Genomic DNA, 22785 nt, shown 5'->3' with positions numbered 1-22785 from the left:
GTGTAGTGGCATAATTTGTCATAAAGCAAGATCTGGAGCAGGGCCGGCCCAAGCCATTTTGCTGCCTGAGGCAAAGGGACAGATGGCGCCTCCTCTCTCCATTCCATGTACAAAAGCCAGCTGAACTGGCCGCTGAACCTTACCTCAACACTAGCAATGGGATAGTGTCCTCCACCACACCAGAGGCAGTAGGCTAGTTGAGGAGTAACAGCTGGGAGGCTGCCATTGTTGCCACCCAGCATCTGCTGCCTGAGGTGATCACCTCACTCTACCTAATGGTAGGACCGGCCCTGGCAGTGCTAAACCTCTTTCATCTGGAAGGCCGGAGTTCATTTCAAGAAGCTCTTGAGGGGTGCATTCCCGTAGTGGATGAAGTTGAAGGCAAACAGGGCAGGGCCAAAATAAATTTTAAAAACCAGCCCATTTTAGCTTGACACACTTACTGCCAGTAACTCAGCCTTAGGAGAGGCATGTCAGCCTTTTAGAATGGGAGGGAAAGCTGCACAAAAGCCAGGAAATCACCAGTGATCAGTGGTTTGGGGAAAGGTACGTGGCCATCCAGGAAACCCTAAAGAGCCAGATTTGGCCCCCAGGCCTAAGGAGGCAAAACCCCTTGAGATGAATGGAAGGAGCACAAGAGACCAGCAGGGGAATGTCCTGGTGGATTGTGCCCCATGTTAATTAGATGAGGGTGCTGTTCGGGTTGTCCATTTCAGTTCTTCCTTCCCCTCCTTCTGTTCCACACAACTTCTTGGTTGGTGAAAGTCTATAGTAATGGGGGTGGAGGACAGCCATCACTGGGATTTTTTTGCCTCAGAGAGCTTCGGCTATTGGGCAGTATAGAAATGAAATAAATAAATAAATAAAAAATATTGTGAGCTGGCTCAGCACACAGAGTTTAGTAAATTTATGAAGGATATCTGGCCATTCCTATTCTGGTGTCCGTATCACAGTTTACTGAGCAGGACAATTTTAGGATGTTATGAAGTTGAGCTCACTTCAAGCAATTATATATAGAGAAAAGATTTTGCATATGCTCAGGGTCTAAACTGGCTGGCTGGAGTCAGGGTTGGGAAGGAATCTGCCCCATGTCACACTGAGGGGTTTTTTGGCTGTTCCTTTACTTAGGTTGTGGTCTGGCTCCCTTCTTTAGCCATCAGGAATTACCTGTCCTGCAGGGCTCCTCTCTGTCATGGCACACTGTGGCCTAGATTGCATAAGTGGACTTGAGAATGGCCAAGGAGCAGACAGGCCTGTGTTTGGTCAAGGGGGCTTCAGCATTAGGACAACATCTACTGAGAGCCCTTTGAACTTTACTGTTGTAAGAAACTAGGACCGTACCACGATGTAGAAGCTCTCCGTCTCCTGCTGGTTGGCCCGGCGCTTTGCCAGTGCCTGCTTCCCGCCTGCATCAGAGCCCGTAGACTTGAGCGACTCCGTGGACTGGCAACCCTGAAAGGCATCAAGCGCTTCCGGCTCCTCTGCTGACAACAAGTCTACCAGGCTTTGCATGGTGGCCTTCAGAGTCTTGTTCACCTGTGGAAGGAAGCAGAGAAGTCAGTCGACACCAGGTGAAGGTACCCAGCTGGCGGCTGACTCTTTATCAAAGGCCCAAGGAGACATGAGGAGAAAACCCAGGGTTTCCCTTGTAACGCTAACACAGGACTGGGAGCAGTATTTGCAGGGCCAAATCAGTGGGTGGACGAAGGGTGCGTAAGCCGTCCCCTGCCCTGTAATTCTCTCCTGCAACCACCCCAATTATTTTAAAGGATTTTTTGGTAGTCAGGTCCCAAAATGATAGTGAGTTTAAGGGCCTCCCCTCTGCCCTGTTTATCATTTCGTGTCATTGCATTTAATAACATTTCTATACCACCCAATAGCAAAAGCTCTCTGGGCAGTTTACAAAGATTAAATACCATAAAAATACAGTAATGTAACAGAATATAAAAACCACCCATTTGCTCCAATAATGTCTAGTTTAGCCTTAAGCGACACACAGTTATAGAAACACACACACACATTTTTGGGTGCCATCACACTCCAGTGCAGACTTTGCCCCCACCTGGTGCCCTCCAGATGTGTTGCAACAGGCTGGAAATGATGGGAGTTGCAGTCCAACACATCTGGAGGGCACTAGGTTGGGGGAAGGCTGTACGAGTGGCTAAGCAATGGAGCCCAGGTGGTGCAATACAGATGAAAGGGTGGGCTTATGCAGATAGGAGCAGACTCAAGTCTCACCGACTCCCATGGAGATATATGGATCCCTATCAACGGGATGCAAACAGGAAATGGTTTATTTACTTGACCTACCATCTTGCTCCTTCCCCAAAGGTTCACCTCAAATGCTTACACAGGAAAAGAAAAAAACAAAGGAGCCAAATTTCTCTAAATCATTAAACCTCTGAAACAAATGCATGCAGCTCTTACACATGCTATTATTTGAACTGTATTTTTAATCCACCCCATAACAAATGTTCTCTTTGCCTGGAGGGATGGGTTGCAACCTCCTACCAGCTCTTCTCCTCCTGACCAGTGACTTCCCCTGGCCTCCCTGCAGCCACCAAGCAATAACTGGCCATCAAGGGGGAGCAAAACCTGCTCCTCCAATCAAACACTGGGGGGGCCTGTCAGGGGGCGGATCCCACAGCCCAAAGGTGCCTGTAAGTGTGCTCCTTTACTTTTCCCCACATATGCGAGCGGCTCTCGTTCACTCCCATGGGGAGTAGCAAAGCGCTGCACATTCAAGTGAGGGCAAAACCATGAAGGGGCACTGGCTCTAACCCATTTACCCAAAGGGACACTAGCTATGGAGTTTTGCTTTCCACGCCACCCCCACCGCCGCTTAGGGCCTCCCTCTCAGATCAACCCGCTGACCAGAAAGGCATTTCCTTGGCCTAACCCTATGGAGGGGGTAGTAGCCCCATGTCTAGTTCAAAACAGGAAAAGGGAAATGATCCCTGACCAAAAAAACATGACTAGAATGCAATTATGAAGGTCAGAAAAAGCAATAGTTCAAAATAATTTACTTTACTGTCATTTACTTTAATATCACATAAGCATATGGCACCACGTTTTAAAATACATGGTTATATGCTCACCTGGGCTTAATTTGAACCAGGGCTCGGCCCTGTGGCCTGTTTTCAATGCTTCAGAACATGTAGAGTGTTCCCTACTCACTCTACATGTGCATCTGAGACCCAGCTCCCACTGAGGCGGTAACCTGTGTCTGGCCTGTACCACTTCAGACTGCAGTGACAGAAGGGACTTTGCATGATGGGATGCTTTTTCCTTACCAGCAAATTCCCTTCACCTAGAAAATTAGCATGTCAGGGAGAAAACAAGGTGAGAACCCTTCTCTGACATGTAGTTCCCTATGTGGAGGCTTGTGTGTGGGGGGGTATTATAGAGGAGCATTCAGTCATATGAACCCGAAGCTACAGTCTGAAGTGATACAAGCCAGACACAAGTTTACCACCTCAGTGAGAATGAGGCCTAAGCCTTCTGCAATATGAATCGCAGCTCTCACCGCCGGTATCCATGGCTAAAGTTTGAACATGTCTGGGCTCAAGCATGTTGGAAGAAGGGGGGGTTTGCTTGGCTCTCTGCCGATGACACCCACCTCGTCTGTCTCCAGGGTGATGGCATTGAGGCGGGACTGGATATGCTGGAAGCGGGAGACCAGTTCGTTTCTCAAGGGACCCTCAGCCCGGACCTCAGACACCTGAAGATGAAATGACAAGGGAAGGGAGAGTGAGGGTCAAACTGAGGGGGAAGCAAAAAGTTCTATAGGGAGCCAGGAAGGAGCAGCCCCTCACCTCGTCACCCTCGTGAGGCTGGTAGTCGAAGCACAAAGGAGGGCAGTAAGCTGAAGGGTTGGCCTCCATCAACCTAGACTTATCCCCCAGTGGGTCCAGGGCATCAACGGCTCCTTCAATAGTGCTCAGTCCCTGTTGCCAAGATGCTTGGGCCCGGGACTCTGCCGCTAGGTAAGTCCTCAGCACCTTGCCCAGGGAAAGGTGGAAGCCGAGGTCGAAACACTGGGAACCATGAAAGAGGAGAGACATCTTTAGTTTTCAAGCCATAACCCAGGCACCCCTTCTGCTACCCCGCTAGGTTGATCAACTCCATTTCTGACAGAGGCTCCTTTGTGTTTTACAGCTGCCGTATGACAGGGAGAAACATACAACAGGCGCAGCTTTACCTGTCACTGCAGATCCATGAAAGAAAGCGGCACCTGTTGGATTTCTCTCTGCTATGGAGCCGCTTAAGCCACAAAAGACTCTGTCAGAAATTGAATCTGTCTGCCACAAAAACACAAGACGTTATGAAACTGATAATACAATAAAAATTAAGCCATGGACATTTTCAGGCTAATCTGCAAGATGGGAGGGGAGATATGTGTTCCACAATCTGGAATCTTTGTGGCCCAGGTTTTCTTCTTCTCATGGTCAGGTGAGAAATCCAAGAACACTGCAGAAAACTAAAACAGCTGGGTAAGGACCACAGGAGAAGAGGGGAAGCCCCCCACCCACAGTTTATGTTTCCAACCTGTAAGCAGAAATTGCCCATGTGGTTTCAGAAGGTTTTTTTCCCCCTTTGCAATCATGAAGAGTAGGAAAGGTGATGTTTTTAAATGAAGGAACGTTTCCTGTTAAGGTCACAGTCCACAGGCATGGCCTTTTCTAAAACCTCTCCCAAAGTATTAAAGGGAAGGCATATGGAAGGACCTGACTCCGCTGAGCCTTTATGCATATCTCCTCTAGTTCAACAATCATTTTCTCTCTCAACAGGAAATTTGGGAACAGTCGTTCCAAGAAGGGGGCTAGGGAGCCCTAACAGAAGTCTCAACAAACTACATTTCCCAGGCCTCTCTGGAGAAACCATGACAGTTCAACTGGTATAAAACCAGTGCACATTTGTCATGTAGTCATACTTTTAGTCATGACCTAAAGAGTGAAACATGGTCACAGAGATAGCCCAGCTGAATACGCAGCACCAATTTTTGTGCCATCTCCCCTATCTGACATGGGGTCGAAGGACAGACTCACATCTAGCAGGTCAGCCACATCGCGCACATAATAGTTGCTGATGGCGGCATTGGCCGCATGCAGGCTCAGTAGGTAGTCGTTCCGGGCCTTGGCGCATTTCAGCTTGTTCTCCAGGAACTTAGACTGTCTCTGCAAGCATTGGGGAATCCATTAGGCTCACAATACAGCTAGCCCTGGCTCCCTCCTGTTAGAATCTTAGTGCTTGTATGGTCTCTTTTTTTCTAACCAACAATGGAAGCAATTTCCCACCAAGAGCTACCTGCTTGCTAGCGTCAGTCCTGCAGTGGTAGTGCGATAGTCTGTGGAGCTAGGGAGAAAGTAGCCCTGCCCCATCTGTTTCTGTATAGATAGTGTCACCTATCTCCCCCTTCCAGTTAACCCCTTTAATAATATCCTTCTCCTCCCAACATCCAGTTATTCCATAATCATCCTCAATAACCAACAGCTAGCCACAACTGCCACCTGGTTTTATTGTACACACTGCTTTGAAAGAAGAGCGCTACAGATATTTTCAGGGCTGGAAGCTTCAGTCAGTAGATCTATCCATTTTAATTAGTGTGTCTGAGAGTCAAGGGCCCATTTGCTTACTTGTACGGCTTAGTTTGGATCTGGTGCGCACTAATGTAAGAGGGAATGAAAAAGAAAACATTAAAGATGGTATTTCCTTCCACCAATGAGTGCTATTTTACAAAATTAAATGTAAAGTTATCTCCCGCTTCCTTTACCAGAAAGGAATCTTTATTGATGCTTTGACGATGGGCATATTGATTTAAAGCCTTAAACTGCTTGGGGCCAGGTTATTTAATCCTAAATGCAAGTAGCCTAACTAGCTTAAATGGAAGTTGCCTGAGTATACTAAGGATAAGGACTTGTCCCATCCTTCACATATCCGGCAATCCTATGCACACACATACTGTTCCTTTAAGATACCTGGCTATCAGATAATTTTCTTATTAAAAAAGCATTTGGGGAGATGGTTACGGTCAGTCTGCACCAGGGACAGGTTTGAATCAGAAATGATTGCAGTTGGATTGACGTCCCAAACTACAGCATACCATCCACAAGAAAACTCAGTAGAACAATTTAAGAAGACCACACTAAGCATATTGGTGATGTTGGAAGACATGAGGAAGGCTCAGTGGAGGAAGTATGAGAAATCCATGGCCCGTGCTTGTAACTGCACAAGGAACAAGAGAACTTCCAAATGTCTGAGCCATTATTGCAAATTGACGGGTGCTTTGAGACTGGGCTGTAGGGAAGACCAAAAGTGAATCACCAACAACATGTACAGGACATCACAAGAAAGCTGAGGTGTGCTTATGGCAAAGAAGAGAAAGGTACGGTGAAGAAGCCAATGTGGTGGAGAGGTTAGAATGTTGGACTAAGACTCGGGAGAGACTAGAACCTCACCAGGTTCTAGTCCCCACTCATCCATGAAGCTCATTGGGTGATGTTGGGCCAGCCACTGACTCTCAGCCTAACGTACCTCACAGAGTTGTTGTGAGGATAAAATGGAGAGGAGGAGGATCATGTAAGTGGCCTTGGGCTACTTGGAAGTAAAGGCAGGATATAAATGTAACAAATAAATGAAACTTTAACGTTAAAAAAGGAAATAGAGAAAAATCAGAGAGCTAACAAGAGAAAACAGGATGCCAAAGTCAAGTATTCACAAATATCTGATGGAAACAGGGTCTTAAAAGGCAGAAGTTTCAATCTGAGCGGGAAACATAAATTAGAAGATAGTAATTCCAAATACATGTGGCAATCGGGAAACTACAAAATGAGCTACCAGTTTTGTGATAAGAAGACATAATGATGGCCTGAGACAATGCAGTATCTTAATACCGTACACATCCTTCTCTGTTACTGAAGAGGAAGAGTCCCCGGAAGATATTAATAGTGAAAGTGATTAGTGCAAGATTAGCCTGTTGAGTTCAAGGAAAACCCATGTTTCTGAGGTTACTGAGGCCTGAGGATGCGGACAAGGTGCTTGGCCAAGTCTGATCGACCACTTGTGTGCTTGACCCTTGCCCTTCATGGCTTATTAAATCAAACAAGGAGGGGTTGTCCGGCTGGGTCCAGGAGGTTGTAAATTCCTCCTTGAGAGAGGGAGTGGTGCCTGCTGCTTTAAAAGAGGCAGTAATTAGACCACTCCTGAAAAAGCCTAACCTGGACCCAGAGGATGTTAACAATTATAGGCCAGTGGCCAACATCCCCTTCCTGGGCAAGGTGCTTGAGCAGGTGGTTGTAGGACAGCTCCAGGCACTCTTGAATGAAACGGATTATCTAGATCCATTTCAATCGGGCTTCAGGCCTGGTTTTGGAACGGAAACTGCCTTGGTCGCCCTGTGGGATGACCTCTGCCAGGAGAGGGACAGGGGGAGTGCGACCCTGTTGATTCTCCTGGACCTCTCAGCGGCTTTCGATACCATCGACCATGGTATCCTTCTGGATAGGTTGTCTGGGTTGGGAGTTGGAGGCACTGCACTACAGTGGTTCCGCTCCTACTTGGATGGCCGATTCCAGAAGGTGGTGCTGGGGGATTATTGCTCTGTGCCATGGCAATTGTGCCATGGGGTTCCACAGGGCTCTATTTTATCCCCCATGCTGTTTAACATCTACATGAAACCGCTGGGGGAGGTTATCCAGAGGTGTGGGCTGAGGTGCCATCAATATGCGGATGACACCCAGCTCTACCTCTCTTTCTCATCAAAACCAGGTGAGGCAGTGGCTGTTCTGAACCAGTGCCTGGGCACGGTAATGGACTGGATGAGGGCTAATAAACTGAAACTCAATCCAGACAAGACGGAGGTACTGTTAGTGGGTGGTTCATCTGCCCGGCTAGGTGATATTCAACCTGTTCTGGAGGGGGTTGCACTCCCCCTAAAGGATCAGGTTCGTAGTTTGGGGGTGCTCTTGGATCCAGAACTGTCACTTGAGGCACAGGTGAACTCAGTGGCACAGAGCACTTTTTATCAGCTTAGGCTGGTATACCAACTACGCCCTTATCTGGACAGAGATAGCCTAGCTACAGTTATCCATGCTCTGATAACTTCTCGTCTGGATTACTGCAATGCGTTATACGTGGGGCTGCCTTTGAAAACGGTCCGGAAACTTCAGCTGGTCCAAAATAGGGCAGCAAGATTGTTAACAGGGACTGGCCTGCGAGCTCATATTACGCCAGTACTTTTCCAGCTGCACTGGCTGCCAGTCCATTTCCGGGCCCGATTCAAAGTGCTGGTGTTAACATTCAAAGCCCTTAACGGCTTGGGACCAGGTTACCTGAAGGATCGCCTCCTCCCATATGTGCCTGCCCGGACCTTAAGATCATCATCAGTGGCCCTTCTCCATGAGCCCCTGCCAAAGGAAGTGAGGCGGGTGGCTACTAGGAGGAGGGCTTTTTCTGTTGTGGCACCCCGGCTCTGGAATGAGCTCCCTAGTGAGGTTCGCCTGGCGCCTACATTGTACTCCTTTCGGCGCCAGGTGAAGACCTTTTTATTTTCCCAGGCATTTTAGCTTTCTAAATTTTTATCTTTGCTGTTTTAAATCTGTATTTTAAACTCCTGTACTGCTGCTAGGTTTTATTGTGGTTGTATTGTTATATTGTGGTTTTAATGTTCTATATATTTTAAATTGTTTTATTGTGTGTTGTTTGGTTTTAATTTTTGTGAACCGCCCAGAGAGCTTCAGCTATTGGGCGGTATAGAAATGAAATAAATAAATAAATAAATAAATGTTTTTGAGTCAGAAGGAAGAAAAGCATTTTCTTGGTTGAATCCTAGAGCCAGGGAGTTGATTCCATTAGGCTCCTGTTTCACTTGTACAACAAGAGCATGGGAGCCAAAGGCTACAGGCATAGCTTTAATGGACTGATATGATACAGTTTGCAAGACTGCAGGTGAATCTCAAGCTAGAAAAGATGATGGCGGATCAAATGAGGCACAATGGACAATATTGGTGCAAGATGTTAAAGCTGAGGGATTGTCTCCAAGGCCACAAATAAGGATGCCAAGAAAATTTCAGGACTTCTGTATATAATAACCTCTTCCATACCACAGGCATCTAGGACATAAAGGAAACTCCAGCAACCCCCAGCAGGCCAGCATCTATAAGGGTTCAATGCTGCACTGTCAGAGAATGATTCATAGATTAGGATTGTTACAACGACCATGTTAAATGGAGAAAAATGTAACCCACGTTATTATTCCTTTAAGATAGCAGCCATCGCTTAATTCCCTTATGTAAAAGAGTCTTGGGAGATGGCTCTGGTCAGCCTGTACCAAGGAGGTCACAGAGCATGTGGTGTGTTTAAGATGCTTCCGTTATTACCAAGGGCAGGGAGCAAACTCTTAAATCAGCCCAGCCAGCAGCAGAAGGAAGAACTCCACAGAAGGGACAGGAAGTGGTTTGTGGGCTAGAGCTCACTGGTGAAATTACTACTCATGAGCAGGTATCCACAAGTTTGGGGCTGGTCTCGGTGGCCAACCAAAACTCTGTGGTCACCAAGACCCCGCCCCTCATCCCTGAAGGGTTGGGTCCTGTTCCTGACCTTCAGCTGCCTCTGAAATGGGGCACGAAGTCAGGTGCAACCCCCTGCTTCACAGGCTTGGAGCTGGAGGGGAAAGCTGCATCTTGCTTTGACTCTGCACATCTAAGGCATGCCAGGCGCCTCGAAACTGCAGCCCCAAGCTGATAAGCCATCCCTGTTCTCTGCGGCTCAAGCAGGAACCTGTCATTTTGAGAATGCTCTCCTGAGGTGCCAGAAGCACCTCGGAAGTGGAGAGCCAAAACAAGCCCCTGGATTTCTCCCCAAAAGGAGGTGGGGGTGACAGGTCCACAGTTGATGCACAGCATAACAGTGGGGATGATCTCCCCACACTCCCCAAGGTTTGGAGGAAGCCTGGGTATCATCACACTCAGAAAGTAGTGCCACACTCACCACACTTTTACAAGGTGAGTAAAATTGAGCCTCCTTACTAATTAGTTTATCGGTCCAACCTACAGTTGGGTGTGCCAGGACTAGTAAAAGGAGCTACACTGAGTGCTAAGTGCGAAGGTTTGCTAAAGGTCTGACCTGGACTTTCAGTTGTCCTGGGCATCCCTTTGGGTGGCATTGTCTTGTACCTTCTCTGGCAGGGTACTGAAGAAACTGTACATTTTAAAGGTTGCGAAACTCATCACTGTAACATCCTGAGGTTGGAGTTATTTAAATTTTACGATTATGATGAAGTACACCATATCTGAGAGCATCTGAGATCTCTAAATTTCTTGGAACTTCATGGCTTCATTATTATCAAAGGCTTGCAAAGGGATACTTCAAGCCATGAATAACATGCTTTTATCTCATTGACTTGAACATTGCCTCTTTCTCCAGTTGGAAGAGCTAGCTAATGGATCTCAAAAAGCAAATAATTATTAAAAATGGCATCTTCTTCTGATAACAACTGCTAATTTTTGTTTGTTTTATTTAATGTTCTCATACACTGCCCTCAATATCTCTAAAAGGCACCTATAGGGGGTTTGATAACATGCACATATATAAATATATATACACACACACACATTCAAGTACAATTATTTAATCAATTGGCAGCCCTAAGCTCAATCCTATGCATATTTACTCAGACGTAACTTCCATTATGCTCACTGGCACGTATTCCCAGATAAACATGTATAGTGTTGCAGCCATAAGTATGTATAGCCAACCATCACCCCTAGAACCTTCTAGCATCTTTTTAGAAAGCATCACATTCTCCAATAACAGGCTCCTAACTCAGTTAGCCCCACCTGGCCTGCCCCTTAAGTTTTCCCCACCCGCCTACCTTTTCCAGCAGTCGCTCAACCTTTCGGAGTGAGGTGCGACGGGGTGTCTTGTCAAGCCCTGCCCCGCCAGGGGAGCCTCCAGGATCGGGGTGCCTCCCTCCACTGCGCTTCTCCTCTTGCCGCTCAGCCTCACGCAGCTTCGCCTCAGCATTCAAACAGTCAATGCGATATGACTGATATGTCTTCATGGCCTGCACAGAGATGGTGCATGCATGAAAAGCATAACAGCCCACACCCAGTTGGGGTTCAGCCAGAATCTTCTATACTTGAGGAGCCCCAAACCTTAGGGCCTTTAGACCTAATCACACAAAGCAAGCTTCCAATTGCATTTAGCCATGGTGTAATCACAGGAGGCTCACAGGCAGAATTTTTTTGGGAGGCAATGCAGAGTGGTGGGGTGGAGTGGGGGGGAGGATCAGACGCCAATTGTAAATCCTAAATGCAAGTAGCCTAACCAGTTGAAATGAAAGTTATTCAATATATTACATCTATATAATCCACACGAGGCTCATACATTAAAATACATTAAAATGCCACATATCCAACAATTTGTGCCACTCGTGTCCATTTCAACACAGCACGTGCAGGAGAACTTCCACGTGGGTCAGAACTGTCTGTCTCCCCATCTCTGCCAACCATAATGAAACCCAAAACAACCTCTGCCCCAAGGTGGTCACCTCATTTTGCCTCACGGCACAACTGCCTTTGGAGAGGCGCTGCACTGTTCATGGGAAGGGTCCTGAGCAAAGCGACAGAGTACACACTTTGCATGTGCAAGGTCCAAGTTTCAATCCCAAGCACGTCCAGTCAAAAGAATCTCAGACTGGAGTGCTGGGAAAGGCCTCTGCCTGACGATAAGGCAGCTTCGGATGTTCATCACTCTCACGACATCACAAACTCACAAACAATAGTTGCCTACAACACTTGTGCAACCACAGCGGGCAGTATCCAATGCAACAGCACCGCTAACATAAAGCACGTTGCGCTAGTGTAAGTGACCTCAAGCACAACACCAACAGTGTTTGCCCAGAAAACCCATTGCACCAGTTCGTGGTGTAGTGCTAGAGGTCGCTTACGCTAGCTTGACATAATTCACATTAGCGATAGTCTTGCATTGGATACCGCCCACAATGTGCTGCTGTCGCAATGCTAATCAATGTGGGAGCGCATTCTTACCCTGGTATGAAACAGCAGCATCCTAAAGATTCTTTATGGTCAAAGGACATTGTTTGAACCAGGAACTTCACGACTATGTGAGGCTGGAGCCTTACCTAAGGAGCTACCCAAGACTGTGTGCTCATTCATGCATTAGAGCAGCCTTCCCTGATCCTGTGCCCTCCAAATGTGTTGAACTGCAACTCCCGTGATCCTGCATCAGCGTGGAAAAAGCTGATGGGCACTGCAGTCCAACACATCTGGAGGGCACTGGACAGAGAGAGGCCTGCATTACAGCCTGGTCCATGGAGCATAATCAGTTTATTTGCATGCTGCCCTTTCCTGGTAAACTATGTTCAAAGCAGCTCGCAACAACACCAGAGCAGAACACATAATAAAATATAGCCACATTTCAAGGTAGTTGACTAAAAATGACAAGCCATATCTGTAAGAGTCAGTCATACAAACAATATTCCCAGGCCAACTGAAACATCTCATATTAATAAATATGCACTGATTAATAAATATGCACCAGCTTTGAGAACACACTTCAGCTCCAGATTTGGGTAGAGTTCTCCATGGTCCCCAGTCTGGCCTTGACAATATTGATGTAAGCCAGCTACCACTTCACTGCTTGGAAAATGACAACATCCACAGGACAGCCGCACTGACAGATATGGGGATTTTGCAGTACAACGCCAAACAAACTTCTAAGGCAGCAAAAACAATTAAACTCCAAAGGTCCTTGTACTCCCATCACTGCAAAGAAATGAGGTCATCACCACCAATGTCACCAGCCCCGTCCTCCTGCAGCCTAGAGGGGTGATGGTCACAGGGAAAGAAACCCTGCTTTCCACGTACCATCTGCAACTCTGAAATTGCCTTCAGTAGCTCATCCTGCATCTGCTGCTCCATTTCTTTGCTCTAATAAAAAAGAGTAAAAAGGAAGAAATGTTAAGGCAGGGCTTCCCAGGAATGTGTGTATTCTGCAATACTTTGCAGATGCAAGAAAAGACATGGAATTTGGTATTGTGACACAATCAGAATCTCCACTTTTGTTTTTAACAAAATGAGTTTCTAGTCCTTATCACTGTAAAGACCGGCTTGCAAGTAGTTGAATAATGCTTGGCAAATATCTGAATCTGGCAGGGGTTTGAGTAGGACTCTGAATGGGTGGGGAGGGGAGGAAGCTTTAGTGCTCTAGATAAGCCTTTCCCAACCTGGTGTCAGGGTGGATACTGAGCCCATAGAGCCCCAGAGTAGTTCTGATTCTGAGGAGGACCAACCACCCATGGGAGAGGAGCTCACTCATCTCTCACAGGCACAGCAGCAGGGAGAGATTCCTCCTGCCTGCATTCCTGAGAGAGACAGTGACCCTAGCAGTGAGAGAGCGGGGGATGGGATCTTGCTGGATGCTCGGTGGAGACGGAGGGAGTGGTGCCTGATGGAGGGTGCCGAGAGGCAGCGCTCTGCCCGCCTGGCGCTAAAACAATGGTCACGTCCCGAGGATCCCCGAGTAAGAGGGAGGACCTCTCCATAGCCCATAAGTTCAGAGTTTTCCCGCTCTTCCCCTTCAAATGGGGACCAACTGCCTTACCCGGAGCTTAGGCTACTTTGCTAACTACCCCAGTGCGTTTCCTTGCTAAGTTCCTGGTGATTAGCATCTGAAAGAGTCATTAAGTTGTAAAGGAATAAAGCCTTGGAAAGAATCCCTTTCATCTGTGTCGTGAGTTGGCTATTGGAGGGGACTTAAAGAGGCAGCTAGGGCACTCCTGACACCTGGTGCCCTTCAGATGTGTTGAAGTTGTGGGCACCAAGTTGGGCAAGGCTGTTGTAGACAGTTCCTTGCTCCTCCCTATGAGCAGCAGATGCAGAAGGCAAGCGACTATATATACATTTTCATAAGTATATACTTAAAATAAATACATACACAAATGAATGATAAAAGTCATGGAATTCAGTTTTTCATTGCACAAGCATGAGCTAACTTGGCACAGAATTTTTAAGTATAGGCTCAGTTCAGATTTAGCAGGAAACCATAGTTTCCTACTAAGTAAACATGAAGTCCAAACTCAAGGAACTGTGGTTTGTTTAAACCCTAGTTAGAGGGAACCAACCAGGATGGTTTTAGACATTGGCTTGTTTTCATTAACTACAGTTTACAAACCACAGTTCCTTATGATGTCTGAACTCTGGGAACTGTGGTTTGTTTAATGCAGAAGCAAAAGCTGTGAAAGAGGAGGAGAAGGGAGGAGAGAATGTGCAAGCCTGATGCTCTTGCAAGCTCATTCATGTAGCAGGAAACTATGGTTTTCCACTGTATCTGAACCAGGCCTCGCAGAACTCCAGGAAATGGGGAAAGGAAAGACTAGGCAGCTCTCTGTCCCAAACACAGGACCAAGCTCCTCTTCCCCTTCCCTAGCTTGCTATCAGGATCCATCCATGCCATGGAGGTTGTGAGGAGAGAGTATGGTGAAACTATTGTGGGTGCCTGAGCTTTGAGGAGTGGGGAGCAGAGCTCAGCAAGACTGTCAAGTGAATGGGGATTGCACACGCTCATCTCAAGGACGTCTGAATATAAGTAGCATAGAAGATGCCCAGAAGATACAGTTCACAGCCCTAATGCAATGCCCCTTCCTCCACAGCTGTACACCCCTCCCTTCACACATACACACCATATTAGTCCCTTGCCTCTACAGCCCTGTTTCAGACCACCAGCCACTGTTTTGCCAGGTCAGGGGGTGGAAAAGGGAGATATTTGCCACAGTTGCCTAGCAACCACAGAAATGGTTCCCAACTACTTCTGAACTGACTTGAAAATGATTAGAGGGCACGTCCTGCCACAGATGCTAAAGAGCTAAAAAAGCAAATGGCTTCTTTTTACCATTTCTCTATTTTAGACTAGGCAAGTTAGCTGGCTAGGGACAAAGTGGGTCTTCAGCATAGGTAGGGGGCAGGAGCAGTGGGAATGGTTCTTTGAACCCTAGGCCTCTGGACAACACTCATCTTTTCTAGCAGGGGAGGGCAACCTAAATTAGATGAGAGGCCAGATGACACCCCCCCCCCCCAAGCTCTCCACAGGCCAAATAATGTCGGCGGTGTAGCCGTGCCCCTCATGTCAAAAGGGGCGTGACCACGCCTCCTGATGTCATTTCATCTCCATTGGCCACATTGGGAGGATGATTGTCCCAGCACACCCACTGGGAACTGGCTTTGCTGGCCCCACACCTTCTCCCATTGGGGAGAGGACAGAGTAGGTGAAGCATCCGTGACTGAACTCCTCTAGCTGCCAGCTCAGTCTCAGACACTTTGCCCACATGGTGACTCCATCAACGGGGAAGGCACCACCTGCATCCTCTGCTCTTATCTCTGATCTGTGATCCAAAATAACGGTGAGGATTCCCGCTGTTTTAACAGCAAGGAATCTAGGAAGGCTCTGTGGGCTGGATGGGCAACTCTTGTCCTCCCCTGCTTTATAGTTTTGTCAAGATGCTATGAGGAAACCATTCCTCTGCCCGCCAAAGCACCTACTTTCCGGGCCAGGCGCCCCACATCCTCACTGATGTGCACGAGCCGTAGTGCCAAGTGGCCCGTGTAGATTTCACTCAGCGCACCATGATCCCGGCTTGCCTGTCGCGTCTGGTTGAGGATCGTGTACCAGCAATTCAAGGGGGATGGGAGGTTTTGGTCCTTCCTGCAGGGAAACAGGGATGCCTTTTAATCCTTGGCTGGATGAGCAGACAAAAATGCATATATTAGGAGAAATGTGCACAAAGGCGCTTATGAATTTTCATGCAAACTTTCTTTTTTAAAAAAAAATCTCCATGCCTGGGATGAACCCAACTTAAGAATGGAGAAATTCTCAATGTCTGAGACAAACCAAAATTAAGACTGGAAAAATGAGAAACTGTGAGAAACCAAAACTGAGAGATTTGTCCATCCCAAAGTAAACTACTAACTATTTAAGATCAGAGCATGGCGCTGCCGGGCTGGCATTGTACCAATGCAACAACTTACACGCACGCACGCTATGTCACCTTGTGGGATAACTTGATAACATCATGAGGTATGTGATCTTTTGATTGTGGCAAATAATAATAAGACAGTTCATAGAAACACAGTTAAAGATGACTTCCGGAAACATCCAAACAAAGCCAGACTTAGCCAAAACCACCCTCCCACTCCCATCATCAGCCTGCTCCTCTTCCCCTACACCATCAGTCTCTTCCTCCACTACTCACCCCTCCAGCAGTAGTTTTATAAACTTGGTTGTTGTTTTTTTTAAAAAAAGAGCAACAAAAATCTAAAGAAATTAAATCTACTAGTAAACTGTTGTAGTTAAACCCTATGTCCAGAGTGTCACTCACCCAACATCTACAGCTTAAACCACACCTTACTGAAAGGGGAAGGTAAAAGAAGGAAGGTGGGTCTCTTAAGGAGGCAAGAGATCCTTAAGGAGTTGCTCAAGAGGTCCAGGTCATAAGGGGAACCTTGACAGTGACATTTGGGAGGGGGGGAATAGTTGTGCCAGCTGAGAATGATGGGAGGTGTAGTGCAACACATTTGGAGGGTACCATGTTAGTGGCATCCAAAATCTGCTGCCAGGAAAGGATGCTTCATGTTGTCTCGGGGTAAGGTCCTAATGGCCACAATTCTTGGAAGTTCCTGTCCACTTCATAACTGCTCTTAGTCCTTTTCTCAGCTCCTGACACCCCCGTCTCCCCATTCTCCAATCCTCATAGCACTGGAGCCTGCTTTGCAACTTTACCAACATCCATCCACCCTTTGAAGAGTCCAAACGCTCTACCTGAAGTTCTGGTGCTCCTTGGAGCCGCGAATCTTAGCCGAGAAGCGTTCAGACAGCTTCTCCAGTCCTCGGGAATACTCCTGCTCCACCTCAGCTTTCCGGCGCAAGAAGTCAGCCACATCTTGGAGTAACTGTTGCCGACTCTCGGCCTGAGAGTCAAGACCTCGGACTTGCTCACCCATCTGCCAGCGCATTTCTGAAAGAGAAAAGCAAAGATCACAGCATGGGGAAGAGTTTGGGCAACAGGAGTTCCCAAACTCTTGTTATTGTGAGTCACCTGAGGCTGGAGACATGTTATTTATGCTCTTTTCTGAGGAGCTGGAGGAGGTTGAAAGAGGGATTGCCGCTTTGTGGTGTGCACATTCTCCCCACATTTGCCTCTGGCAAGCAGGGTTTGGGGTGCATACAAAACATGCCTTTAAAAAGGACCCATTGGTAGAAAAAAACACTACAACCCATTTTATTTGTGAAGCACCACTGTGCCAGGATTTTTTCAAAGCGCAATTGCTGTCCTGGGAGCACTCAGTACCAAATACAGCGCAGTATCACCCGTGCTTACAATGTGATCGAGTAGCACACACAAATGCATAGGGTTGTAATTGCGGGAAAAGGAGCAGGAGTTTGAATGGTCATTTGCATTTTATCGTATGGGTTTATAGCACGAGCTACAAGCCACAGTATAGCGCTGCAATTGCAGGAGAAATGGGAGGGCACGCTGGCATTACATTTTGCTCTTGTCTTTTCGCCTGCTAGCTGCATGTACACCTTCACTGCTGTGCAGGGATGGAGGTTTAAACTAAAGTGCGCAGCTCTTCACAGCTGTGCAGTTGTATAGGTGTTCAGTGAAAAATAGCTGCAAAAATGAAAATCCTGCCCACAAATCCCATGAAAATTAGTGTGAAGAAAAAGCAGGGAAGGGAAGGAGGAGAAGGAAAAGTACAGATCCTACCATGGGGCATGGGGGGAGGGGGAGGGGGGAATACTGCAAAACACGTTCTACAGCTTTAAAGCCACTCCCACTGGTAAGAATGATAAAACCGCTAGATTGGAATGCACATCTTTGTAGTGCATGGAAACTGCAAACACCAAAAAAAAAACCCACCATAAAAGTAATTTGGGAAAAACAGAATATTGATGGGAAATAGCAACAGGACAACAGGTTGGGGAGTACATTGTGTGCCCTGCACTTGAGCCAGATGTTAGGGGGCCCCTTCACACTGCACTTTTATCCTGCGACTGAGTTGGCTCCTCCACGGAAGGTTGCGGGCTCTTTACATGACGCCGTGAACCTCCAAGGCGTCTCCTGCACTAAATGCCCTTTGCTCCGTTTTTAAATAGATCGCAGATAATGAGCTATCAAAGTACCCTGTTTGGTTCCGCTTGAGTTCCCTCCGTGAAAAGATGAAAAGCGGCAAGAAGAGGAGCAGGATCAATGAACCATATGGAAGACTCAGATATGGGGAGAAGGGGGGAGGGGAGGGGGGGAAAGGAAGCACCTGAAAAAGGGAGTCGTTGTGATCCTGCGTTTAAAATGGAAGCAGAAAGCCCCATTTTAAATGCAGGATTTTAGGCTGGTGTAGAGATGTCCACAGTACCAGGATAAAATGCTAGTGTAGAGTCTCATTGTGTTTTCTTTTCCCAGAGTGAGCCTGCCTTACTCCTGCTGTCACATTGTTGCCTATCTTCCCCCTTTCCCCGTGTTCTCAGTGGAATGTCCAGCCCCTCACCTGCCCCCAGCTGCCATTTTTAAAGTATTTCATTAATATTTATTCATGTATACATTTGTTCACCACTTTATTTTATTTACTTCAGATGTCAAATTAAGTTGCAAAACCACTCTGGGGATGGTGGAGGAAGTGGGCTTGTGGTGTTGCAGGTGGAGGCCAATCAGTGCTGTGCTGATCAGTCCAAAGACCTATTTAGGCCAGTATTCTGTTCCCACAGTGGCCAGCCAGCTCTCTCTTGGGAAGGCCACATGTGGGACATGAGGGCAGTAACACCCTCCCACTCATGTACAGCAAGCTTCTGCTACAAAGTGGCAGAATCAGTTTTCACAAAGCTCAGCCATGGAGAGGAACAGGTATGTCTGTACAAAATGGAGTGAGCCTCCTTCCACAGCGGCTCCACCGCTCAAATTCATGACTTTGCAAAACCTGTTTGGTCAGAAGTGACAGCAGTACAAAATAAAGTGTGCATGCTATGGGGAGCAAAGTCTCTCCCAAACCACTTTTAACTTACTTCAAATTTAAAAAAAAAAAAATTTTTTAAGGAAAAAAATGATACTCGTGACTGATGAAGCCTCAGTCTGGGAGCAAGATTAGGATCTTGCTGCAGCGCAATTTAAAGAAGAAGCAAAAAAGGATTACAATGTGTTTGCTCAAACTTTTCTAGCTTAAACTTCTAAACTTTCTCCTTCCATGACCAATAAAACTCAGTACCCATTGTTCCATACGTGAGTGCATGGAGGTCTTTGCAGGCAGCAATGCACAGAAGAGTCTGTGCAGGCTGGCGTATCTCCCTCCTTGAACATCTCATGCAAAGTCTACCACCTCTTTCTTTGAGAGAAAACAAGAATGCTAAACTCTCAGCTGGTGAAGAGAAAGAATGCCCCACCTGACTCGGGATCCTATTCTTCACAGTCTCCAGGTATGCCGTGCTACACAGGATGTCCTTCCCCACAGTCTGAGAACCTAAAACTTCAGGGCTGCTTTACACATTTTTAAAAAATTATCTGAATACCAGATTTTGTTTAGCGCAGGGCTGGCATGAACAGGCACCTGCTGAGGGCCCAAGCCCAGAAGGGGCCCACTGACAAGAGCTCCTCCTCTTCACCATGGCAACCTGCTTGTTCACCTGCCTCTCACCCTGGTCCAGACAACAGTGGTGGTAGAAAGAGGAGCAGTAGATGCTGCTGTTTCCTTACTCCCTGGCTCTGCCTTACTCTGCCTGTCAAGCAAGCAAATGGTAGCAGTGATGAGGAAGAGGAACAAGACCAGCTGTGGACAATGGTGGTAAGAAGGTAGACTCCCTGAGGGAGGGGGCCGATTGAGGGGTATTGCCCAAGGGCCCCCACAAAGCCGGAGCCAGCACTGATTTAGGATACTATTAACACATTTTTGGAAAGTAAACATGTATATTATTAATACAGATATACCCAGCCTAAATCCAGGGTTTGCTGCAGCTCCCCATTGAGTGTAAACTCAATGGCAAACCCAGATGTACTTCTACAAAATATGTGGCATCACTCCCAAATGAAACAGGTCTGGAGAAGACCAGAAGTTCACTTCCTTTCTCAATGAATGCACACAAAAGCTAGGCACAATCAGGAGCTCACACCTCCCTTATGGAGGCACACACAACAGCAGCATCTAGATGTAGGTGAGGCGAACGCTGCCAGTTTTATTTGGCCTGGGGACATACGTGCATGCTTTCACGCTCACGTTCCCCCTCTCTCACCCGCACAGGCACACAACTCTACAAACACAGGCACATATTCATACCTTCATTGCCCCACTCGACACAGTGCCAGCTTGGCTGGAAAGTAAAACAACCAAATGGCCCGGATAGGAAAGTTCTATAACACCTCAGTGTCTGCTGGCAAATGTAAGCTAAACATACACCAAACCTTTCCACTATACCTAACTGTGATGTGCAAACCCAGCTGCCATAAACACAAGAATCTCCCAACAACCCCTCTATAATTAACTTCTTCAAATATACGTTATAAGAATCTATGATTGTATATTTTTAGGCAGCATGGAGGAACATTAAAAAAAAAAGTCAAAATATCATACGGGTAAGCAAGGGAAGGGGGAATACACGCTGTAATGGACAACTGCTGCAAATGTTTCTCCTCTTCCCTCCATCCTCTTTTGCCTTGTGTGCCATGTGTCCTGTCTGACCTGTATCACTATAATGCTCTTCCCCACAACAGTGGGGAGCAGTAACCTCCTCTTCTCCCCCCCCCCCCCCGGCACGCACAGGCAGGCACTCCTGCCCGCACACCGGTAAGCTCTCTGTTGGCAAAGGCCAAGCACTTCACTTCAGCCGTTGCCACTGCTTGTCGAACACTCAGGAGCACGTTTATTTATTCAAAATTATTTTAGGCCGCCTGTCAGGGTAGAACCCTCTCAAGGCAGCATACAAGATGAAAAACCATACACAAAGTATACAAACAGCCAAAAAATAAGTATACAATAAAATACTGTAAAACATTATAAAAACAAATTACAGATTTGTAATTTGTAAATTAAGATTTGTAAATTACAAATTACAGGTCCTGTAAAACCTGCAGCCCACAGATTATGAGAAGGCCAGCAAAAACAGGTGGGTCTTCAGAGCCTTCCTGAAGACCTGCAAAGAAGGGGCCTGACGAACCCCTGACGGAAGCTGATTCCAGGGGTGCGGAGCCACCACTGAAAAGTCCGTCTCCCTTGTACTCACCAGCCTAACCGCCTTGGTAGCAGGCAAGTGAGAAGGGCCTCTGCTGCTGGAGGTGCGGGCAGGTTGGTGCAGGAGAAGGCAGTCCTTCAGGTAACTCTTGCAGTGACTTTTGCCTTGCAGGATCACAACCCAGATGCATGGAGCAGAACCAACAGCCTCTACACCCAGCGTGATGCACCCCAAGCCTGAGTCACTGCAGCCCCATTGTGGGGGAGGCTGAGCACTCAGGCGGCAGCAGTCCCTCTTCTTGCTGTCTTGCAAGCGCCTTCTGTGCACACAGGCTCAGGGCCTCTGTGCTCCAGCTGCCGAGTGTGGCTCATGGCTCTCCATAGGCAGGATTCATCCCACACTCCATTCTGTGCAGACCAGGAAGGAGTCCCAGCCCATGACCTGCAGAAGTGACCAGGATGCTCCCGGATGCTCCTCTGTGGGGTTGGCAGCCAGCTGCTCCAGGCAGACTCCTCCACTCTTGCACGCTCCATGACATTCAGTTATATACCAAGCCAGGGTGTTGCCTCCGAGGAGCTGTTCCATGCGGGACAGTGCCCCTTCTGCCCTGCTGTCTGTCGAGCCACTGTCGAAGGCGCAGGAGCCCTGCCGGGGTGACTGGCTGGCAACTGCATACACACGTGTCTTTTCTTTTCCTTCCCTCCGCCCTGGATGCTGTTCAATAAAGGCTTTGACTTGGCACCGTGAGTTGTGTCTTTGTTGCTAGGGAGCGATAGAGAGGGAACCTTTCCCTCCCCCCTAGTATGAGCTGGCTTCAGGTGCCCTCAGTATGGGATGGGGGGGTCAGGGGGCATGATGGCCTCAGGGCTAGTGGGCCTCTCTTCTTTCTGTTCACTCAGGTGCCCTGGACTGTGAGAGGGCAGGCCTCCCAGGGTACATGGCAAGTGGGATGGGTGCTGCTGCCAGGCTATACGGGGGCCAGGCTGTTGGTCCATGCAATATTCTCCTGCTTGGTTCAGCAGCCATGCCTGGTATGGGATCTCCTGGCATCGTACCCTGGATTTGAACCCAGGACCCCTGTGTGTAAAATGTGAGCTGTTCTACCTGGTAGGGCTCCTCCTGTAGCCTCTGTGCTCCTGCCGTCTGTGGCAGGACAAATGCCCCGTGATGTGTCTGTTGTCTACTGCTGTGGCTGAGTGATTAGGAGGCGGGTTTGTAGAGTTTGCGTTGTGGGTTCAAGTCTCAGGAGATGCCTTTCTTTCGACATGAGAGTTTTTTTGCCAGTCATGAAAAAGGCGAGTGGGGGCATTTCCCCTCTTCCCTGGTGGGGCTCAGACTCCCATCTCCTGCTTCACAACCCTAAGGAGTGAGTCACTAGCTGCTGCTGCTGCTGTGCGCGCGCGTGTGTAAGTAACGTTAGTTATATTCTAGTTATATTCTCACTAGAGGCACCGCTGCACCAGTGATCTAAATTAGCAGCTAGCCCTGTTCTGAAAAGGCATAATGGGGCCCAACAAACACTGTTTAAACATTATAGTCACTCATTAACCTCTCCCCTCC

General features: G+C 47.6%; 1 protein-coding gene across 2 annotated transcripts in view; it reads right to left on the bottom strand.

Annotated features, from left to right (window-relative positions):
• ARHGAP4 (Rho GTPase activating protein 4) overlaps positions 1-22785 on the bottom strand; it is a 51900-nt gene that overhangs the window by 21259 nt on the left and 7856 nt on the right. For both annotated transcript variants that reach the window (XM_084836004.1, XM_084836005.1), the window contains exons 2-9: positions 16834-17029; positions 15558-15720; positions 12888-12950; positions 10871-11062; positions 5049-5177; positions 3816-4037; positions 3620-3721; positions 1342-1536 (exon numbers count right to left, since the gene is read on the bottom strand). In XM_084836004.1, coding sequence (XP_084692130.1) covers positions 1342-1536; positions 3620-3721; positions 3816-4037; positions 5049-5177; positions 10871-11062; positions 12888-12950; positions 15558-15720; positions 16834-17029 — 1262 coding nt within the window. The remainder of the gene's footprint in view (positions 1-1341; positions 1537-3619; positions 3722-3815; positions 4038-5048; positions 5178-10870; positions 11063-12887; positions 12951-15557; positions 15721-16833; positions 17030-22785) is intronic.

The sequence above is a fragment of the Heloderma suspectum genome, chromosome 2 (assembly GCF_057233095.1).
Source record: "Heloderma suspectum isolate Gila_16-S chromosome 2, 16-S_ref, whole genome shotgun sequence".
Classification (NCBI taxonomy): domain Eukaryota; kingdom Metazoa; phylum Chordata; class Lepidosauria; order Squamata; family Helodermatidae; genus Heloderma; species Heloderma suspectum.
Note: the sequence above shows the minus strand (reverse complement) of the source record. Positions and strands in the feature narration are given on the sequence as shown.